The sequence below is a fragment of the Palaemon carinicauda genome, chromosome 23 (genome assembly GCF_036898095.1).
Source record: "Palaemon carinicauda isolate YSFRI2023 chromosome 23, ASM3689809v2, whole genome shotgun sequence".
NCBI lineage: Eukaryota > Metazoa > Arthropoda > Malacostraca > Decapoda > Palaemonidae > Palaemon > Palaemon carinicauda.
This window is the reverse complement of record NC_090747.1, coordinates 15,728,799-15,737,044: the sequence shown is the minus strand read 5'-3', so window position 1 is coordinate 15,737,044 and position 8,246 is coordinate 15,728,799. Positions and strand designations below refer to the sequence as shown.

Sequence of the window (8,246 nt, the reverse complement as noted above, 5' to 3'; positions counted from 1 at the left end):
CTAGTATGGCTGTCTCTGACTATCATAGCTTTGCTGATCATGACGAAAAACAAACCATCTCACCATGTTAAGGATACAATAGTGACACATGTTTAATTTACTGAGAGTTGGCAAAGAGGAAACAAAACTCGTGAAAAGCACTACTTTGCATAAAATCAAAAGCTGAAAACTAGGAGTTGATAAAACCGACCAACGAACGTAATCCTGAAGCACTTGCAATTATAGCAGATGGTAAGATTGCTGTTGTAAAGATAAAGTTGCTTCTTATTATTAATCTACAGCAGTGGTTCCCAACCTGTTGTTGCGTACCACTAGTGGTACGCGAGGGCCTTCCAGGTGGTACGCGAACACTTTCGGGGTCATGAACCGAGTTATCAGAATCATTAATTTCGTCAAAACATCTGCCCTGAATACTCGACTTTTCAAGCTCCTCTGTGAAGATTTTGGCTCTGACCACATCTGTCTCCTCTACCACACAGAGGTGCGCTGGCTCTCCCGGGGTAATACGACGAGGCGTCTCTTTGAACTGAGAGATGTACTCCTCGTATTCTTCAAGGAGAAGGAACACAATTTTCAGAAAGATCTGGAGGACGAGGAGTTTATCTCAAGGTTAGCCTACCTGTCAGACATTTTTGGAGCCCTCAACCACTTAAACTTGTCGTTCCAAGGGCCCGACTGCACTGTCACAGAGTTCATCTCGAAGCTGGGAGGGTTTTTCCAGAAGCTGGATCTGTTGATGAAAAACGTGGAGAGCAAACACTACGGAATGTTCGAACTCCTGACTACCCTTGAGAGGGAGCCCACTGATGAATTTGACAAAGAAATCGTCCATCACCTCTTAATGCTCAAGACTGAATTGAAGCATTACTTCCTGGACGTAACATGTTGTGCCTACGTCGCCAATCCGTTCTCTGTTGATCCAGCCGATCTGCCTGTTGGGACCGGGGAACAAAAGGAACTCATCGATATCCAGGCTGACGAGACAGCAAAGACGAAGCACAAAGAATGCTCTCCTTTAAACTTATGGGTGAGCATGGCCTCCCCGTACCCGACGCTAGCCCGTCATGCTGTTCCCCAGCTACTGATTTTTCCCTTGACGTGGGAGTGCGAGCAGGGGTTCTCAGCCTTCGTGGCCATCAAGTCGAAGAGCCGGAACCGTCTTTCTGCGCCCGGGCATGATTTCCGATGTGCTGTGAGCAAAGTCATGCCCCGCATTGACCAGCTGGTGGAGAAGAAGCAGATACAGCAGATACATTCTGATCGAATTTAGTTTCTCTGGAACCAGGTGGTACGCGGCGACTGTACGGGACCTCCAAGTGGTACTCGATCACAAAAAGGTTGGGAATCACTGAACAACAGGATAGTTATTTGCGAGCTGTTTGTCGCCGTTTACAACGGGGATAAATGGATACAGAGTTCCACTGACTTAAAGGAGTGTTCACGATAATTTTTCATTTTATTTGGGATTTTTTTTAGTTAATAAGGACATTTTGAAATAAGACCATTGCAATGAATATTAAAAGAATAATAACATTGTATAAGTATTTAAACGAGGTATAGAATTTATTAGCCAAAATTCATAATGCTAAAAAAAATCTATTTAATTCATAAGAACTCAAGCAACATAGAAAATAAAACATAAGAAGGCAAACTAAAATATGATTAGTAGGGGCATTTAAAAAACAAAAAACTATTATGCATGGAAAATAAAAATAGTAGTCTGTATAACACTACCAGCATAATCATGAAAACAAATACATAGAGGGAAAAATTGACATCAGAATAAAGTTTATCTTAAATTTGATATCAAATCGTTCATTAGTAGCAATGATAAATTCACTAAATATTACAGACCATCGATTCCATTCATAATCAAACAGACAATAAAATACAGAGCAAAATTAGTTTAACGAGCAACTTTCAATTGAATAACGTTGGTTAGTTAAAATCAAATGCAATTATATATATAAGTTTTCTTTTCTCTTGTGCACACTCTCTCTCTCTCTCTCTCTCTCTCTCTCTCTCTCTCTCTCTCTCTCTCTCTCTCTCCTGCGTTTAATCAGAATTCGTTTGCCTTTTCTGCATTTCTGTTTAATCCAGTTGCACCTTTGTAGAATTTCAACAACATACTTTATATTTATTTATTTATATTCTTTTTTTTTGGAGATTTCAGTCATTTCTGATTTTATTCTAGGCGAAGCGCATAATATACGATGTCTATGTAGGTTCTCTCTCTCTCTCTCTCTCTCTCTCTCTCTCTCTATATATATATATATATATATATATATATATATATATATATATATATTTATATTTATATCTATCTATCTATCTATCTATATATATATATATATATATATATATATATATATATATATATATATATATATATGTATATATATATACATATATACATATATATATGTATGTATATATATATATATATATATATATATATATATATATATATATATATATATATATATATATATATATATATATATAGCAATCCAAAGGAAGATGCAACTCACAGCAACATTTCTTCTTTCTTTTTATTGTATATGTAGACAAAACCTTCAACCCTACAAGCAGAAACAAATGCTCCATCAGACATTACCAATAACCAACATATTCGAAACACAATTAACAAACAAATAACATTAGTTAAGTTACAGTAACAAACAATTAAAGGACAAATAACAACATACCAGTTATGTTACAGAGTATGCTCAGCGTATATGTAAGCCTACGTTGTACAGTAGCCATAGAATGAGCCTACTCAAAGTCCCGCAAATTTCAGGTCTGTCATCTAATTTACATTTCTAAAGAGAGTATTAAACAGTGAATGGGTAGTTCCTCCGGTTAACAGGTCCGTGAAGGCAGTTCCGTTCATGCATATCTATTTGGCCGTTCGTCCTCATTTGCTGTCTCGTTAACGGTTGTTATTGGTAACTAGTGCTGTGAAAGATAAAAGACACTTGGCGGAGAACATACAGTGCTACACACTTGTTGTTGTTGTTGTTGGTGTATTAAAGCCAACACTTCTTGTTGGCACGGGCCTTTTAATTGTTAGGCCCGTAGGTATTCAAACACAAAAAATAGGTACAAAATTAAAAGATTGCCCAGCCTTACTGCTGGACACGGGCTTTTGTGTAGCAGCCCGTAGTATTTATTGCCCTAAGTAGGCAATAGTGTCACAGCAGTACCAGTCTCTCATGTCTGGATTTGCAGCCGCTCAGCTCCTTGAGCGTAGCTGCAGGTGCGACCACTCAGCCCCTTGAGCATAGTCGCCAGGTTGGCAAGGATAGGTCTTGCAACTGCTCAGCCCCTTGAGCGTGGTTGCCAGTGTGGTCGCTCAGCACCAAGAGCATGACCTTGCGGACCAAAAAGCAGGACCATTTGGAGCCGAAATGAAAGGTTTCAGTAGTAGGTAAAAGTGTTGATAGCAGTAAGTCCCAGTAAGTAGGAGAGACTGGGAGAGGAGGGAAGAATTCGAGTAGTAGGAAAAAGTGGCAGTTTTAAGCATAGATGCCTATCTCTGCACCGGGGAGGGTGAAACTAAGGGACTGAGGAGGGAATGAATTACAGAGGAGGGAGTCTTAGCAAGGGAGCAGACTTTGACTAGTAGTTGCAGTACTAGGGGGATCAAGGTATCCACTGGCAGGGCCTCTGCCAGGGATAAGATGGCAGATATTGCTGGGGGTTGGGGAGGAGATTGCACAGCGCTGGAGGTTGGCTCTTCACCTGGGCTAGCAACAGCGCTGGGTTCTTGGTCCGTGGCTGCAGTAGGGGCTCCTGGAGGGGGAGTCTCGGATTGTCGCCGGGGAGGCCTGGTTCGCTGAATCCGCTGGGGTTTCGGTGCCTGCCTTGGTGCAGCCACACAACCCCCCTACAGTTTTACGATGCCCTCATCGTACACACACTACACCCTTCCATCCTCTCACACTACGCTACCATTACCTATTTCCGACAAAGAAAGACAAATTTACAACTCTGATCGCTGCCTGTTTCGTATCCTCTCTGATCTTCTCAGTACTGGTGCGTTAATTGTTACTCCCTGTTCTTGTTCAACCTCTTTATCAACACTTTCTTTAGGTTCACTATTACCATGGTTGCTAAAATCAAACCCGAACCTGGTTAAAACTTCTTCCATATCAGGCATTTCTAAGCTACTGTCATCCCTATCAGCGGTTTCGAAATAATCATTATTTTCCGTATCTAAGTCATCAATATTTTCTCCCCCCTCATTCCTTTCGATCCCAGCGAACGGTTTAATATTCCTCCGATGGATAACCTTAGCATCACTTCCTTCAGGCCTAATTCTATACAAACCACAGTCCCTGTTAAGTACTTCTTCAATTACCCACTTTCTTTTACCGAATTTGTCTCCTAGTTTCGCTCTTCCAATTATTTTATTTTCTCGTAATAAAACCTTTTGTCCTACCTCCAAATCACTTTCTCTAGACTTTGCTAACATTGGCTTTGCTTTTGATACCCAGTTCTTTTGTGTGTTCCTTCTAACCAAATCCCCAACTTCTTTTTGCATTTTGCATTGCTGACCTAACCAGTCTCCGTCTTGAAATTTGTAAATGTCTTCCAGATACCCCCAGCTCTCGATTGAAATACAAGGTTCCCTCCCGAATAACAAGAAATACGGAGAAAACTCTGTCACAGAGTGAGTTGTTATATTATACGCAAATACTAAACTCTGCAAATACAATGGCCATTTGTTCCTCTTCTCCTCCTCCAAACTTCTAAGTAGATCGTACAGAGTTCTATTCATTCTTTCCACTTGACCATTTCCTTCAGGGTGATATGGAGAAGTGCGTGATTTCTTTACATTGAACCTCTTACAGATTTCCTTAATTAGAGCGCTTTCGAAATTTCTCCCTTGGTCAGTATGAAGCTGCTGAGGAATTCCATATTTATAAAAGAGCTCTTCGACCAATATTTTAGCCACTGTTGTCGCTTTCTGATCCTTTGTTGGATATGCCCATACGTATTTACTAAACAGGTCACTTAAAACTAAAATATGCTCCTTTCCAGAGGTTGATCTTTCCACGGAACAAAAATCTATCGCCACAATTTCCATGGGCTGAGAAGTTTCCACATGAACAGGAATGGTATTTCTATATGGAATTTCATCTTTTGCCCTTAAACAAGTATCACAATTTCTAATGAAATCCGTTATAAATCCCCTCATGTTGGGCCAATAAACCCTAGAGTTCAGTAATTTATAAGTTCTATCAATACCCTGATGTCCTAGTTTATCATGAGTTTCGACTAAACACTTACTTCTTAAAAGAACAGGAACGGCTAATCTATAAATTATGTTATCTAATTGATCCACATGAGTCTTATAAAGAATATCATTTCTTATCACAAGACTTTTTTTATCCCTTTTCCACGTAACTAATTCAGGTTTAAAATTAATGTTTTCTAACTCAATATTTTCTCCTTCTAGCCATTTCCTTACAATCTTTAAAACTGGACAAGCTTTCTGTCTATTAACAACGTCCTCCCACTCTAAAATCTGATGTCTACTTATGGCACAAACAAAATTTGTGTCCTCATGAGGAGCTACCCATACTTCTTCGTCTTCATTCATCACCATCTCTCTAGGCTTGCGTGAAAGAATGTCGGCTTTAACATTTTGTTTTCCTGGTCTGAATTTAAGTTCAATGTCAAACACCGACAAATCTGCCACCCATTTTTGTTCTGTGTGATCAAGTTTTGCTGTGCTGAGATTGCTCAAAGGGGCATTGTCAGTATACACTATGCACTTTGTGCCAATAAGACAATTTTTAAATTTTTCAGTAACAGCCCACTTCAAAGCACACAATTCTAGTTTCCTCGAACTATAGTTCTTCATGTTTCTTTCGTGTGGTTTCAGTGACCTACTTGCATAAGCTACAGGATGCAGCTTATCCTCCTTATATTGGGACAAAACCGCACCAAGTCCATCGTAACTAGCGTCTATTTCTAACGTACATTCTTTCCCAAACTCTATCCCTTTCAGTAATGGGGCAGCTATCAATTTTTCTATCAATGTTTGGAAGGCCATTTCTGTTCTGCATCTTCTGTCCATTTATCCTTAATACTTTGACTGGATTTCTTCTTTTCTCCTTTCAATAACTCATTGAGTGGCTTGGCAATTATGGCAAAATTTTTAATAAATCTCCTATAAAATGTTGCAAATCCCAGGAAAGCTCGCACTTCCTTTATAGTTTCTGGCCTCTTCCAGTTCTTCACTGCTTCAATCTTACTTAGATCAGGTCCTATTCCTTGATTACTAATGCTAAATCCTAGGTAACTTACACATGTCTGCAACAAATGACATTTTTTTGGCTTTAATTTCATCCCATAAGACTTTATGCGCTCTAGCAATGCCTCCAATCTTAATAAGTGGTCGTCAATGGTCTTCGAAAATAATATCATATCATCCAAATAAATGACTAGAAATTCAAAAAACATATCCCCCAAAATATTCTCCATGCATCGTTGAAAGGTTGCTGGGCTGTTTGTCAGACCCATTGGACACCTGCGATACTGAAAGTGTCCCCATGGTACAGAAAATGCAGTTTTCTCTCTATCTTCTTTCCTTAACAAAACTTGATGATAGCCCTGCGCAAGGTCAAAAGTCGAAAAGTATTTGGCCCCTTCAATGAATCCAGACACTCCGCTACTCTAGGAAGAGGAAATGCATCCTTAAAAGTTTTTTCATTCAATTTCCTATAATCAATGCACAACCTTAGGCCTCCCCCCTTCTTTCTCACAAGGACTATAGGTGCTGCATAAGGACTTGCACTTTCTTCAATTACACCCCGTTTCTTTAAGTCATCAAGCAACTGTTTGGCCTCGGGGATTAACGTGGGTGCTATTCTTCTATACGGTAATTTGATAGGTTTCCCACAGGACAATCTAATGGAATGTTCCCATCCCTTTATCAAACCTAGGTCCGAATCATTTAGCTCAAAACAGTCCTTATATTTGTAGAGTATCTTATCAAGTCTTACCAAATCCGATTTACTTAAGTTACTTTCATCAACATTGACTCCCAACTTCCGTCTGTGGTTTTGAAGTTCTGTCTCTGATAGTTTTTCAGTATTCTCATTATCATCATCCTCCATAAACTCCCTGATGCCAAGTTGCACCGTGGCCAATATACTGCCTGCTTCAATGCTAACATTATCTTTAGACCAATTAGCCACACAGACATATCCAACACCCCATTCACATATAGAAAAACTGGGCAAGACCTGAACTCCCGGAGGCAACATATTTTTACTCTCGTCTGCTATTTTCTCTAAAACTACATACTCCTTTGGCACTTCCTTTAGGCTATCAATGTATACCTTAATTAGTTTCCTGCTACCTGACGGAACATTTCTATTCTGTTGTCTTAAGCAACTAGCATATCCTAAATCCTCCCTTTGCCAAACCTGCATAGTTTGACCAACTAGTCTCATACAGCAATCCAAAACTGGACTATATTCAGCTTTTAATCCCTCTTTCTCTAATGCCATCACGTTAACGTTTTTGGTGACTCCCCATTTTTCGAACAGCAAAGACAAAACATTCATGCCCACAAGGCACTCTTGGTTAGTGTTCTTGCCAAGACCATTCCTTCCCTTCTCAGCTCTCTTGACATAGAAAACACAGCTGTTCTGTTCCATTCCACTTACTTCCACATCAACAACGACATGACCTATTATATTAATTTCATTACCACTCAGGTCACATATGTAGTCACTAGTATTATACAATGTCACCCCTTTTGGTTTTAGATTCCCCAAATACCAATTTTCCGACAACAAACTACAGTTTGCCCCAGAATCCATAAGTCCCACAGCTTTCTTTCCCTCTATGCTGAGTGTCAGTTTCATAGTGTCTCCTCTCTTATTTAAACATTCACTTGGCCGGACGTTCAAGTTAACGCCCGGCCTCACAAGTTTTCCTGGGCCTTATCCCCGGCCTGCAATGACATCTCCCTCACAACTTTATCTCCTCTTGCATTATTTAACCCTCTGTTCTTACTAGAGTATAGATTACACTTATAAAATGGATGACCATCTTCCCCACAAGACCAACAAGTACCCGTAAACTGATTTTCCAAAACATGTTTATTTTGCGTTCTGTTTTTACCTAGCCTTCCCTTATACTGGTGTCCTTCCCCCTGATCCTGCACTATATTGTCTCTAGAAAACCCTCCATTTTTGCACTGGTATGATACATGACCCTGATCC

The 8,246-nt window shown here is 39.7% G+C and overlaps 2 protein-coding genes across 2 annotated transcripts; one reads left to right on the top strand and one right to left on the bottom strand.

Moving 5' to 3' along the window:
* Nucleotides 1-361: 361 nt before the first annotated feature.
* On the top strand, nucleotides 362-1,447 carry LOC137617448 (zinc finger BED domain-containing protein 5-like). Its single transcript, XM_068347473.1, has 2 exons — nucleotides 362-1,027; nucleotides 1,286-1,447. The coding sequence occupies exons 1-2, from the start codon at nucleotides 362-364 to the stop codon at nucleotides 1,445-1,447; spliced, it is 828 nt and encodes a 275-aa protein (XP_068203574.1).
* Nucleotides 1,448-6,602: 5,155 nt separating this feature from the next.
* LOC137617447 (uncharacterized) lies at nucleotides 6,603-7,949 on the bottom strand. Its single transcript, XM_068347472.1, has one exon. The coding sequence runs from the start codon at nucleotides 7,884-7,886 to the stop codon at nucleotides 6,603-6,605; it is 1,284 nt and encodes a 427-aa protein (XP_068203573.1). The 5' UTR covers nucleotides 7,887-7,949.
* Between the last annotated feature and the right edge of the window lie 297 nt (nucleotides 7,950-8,246).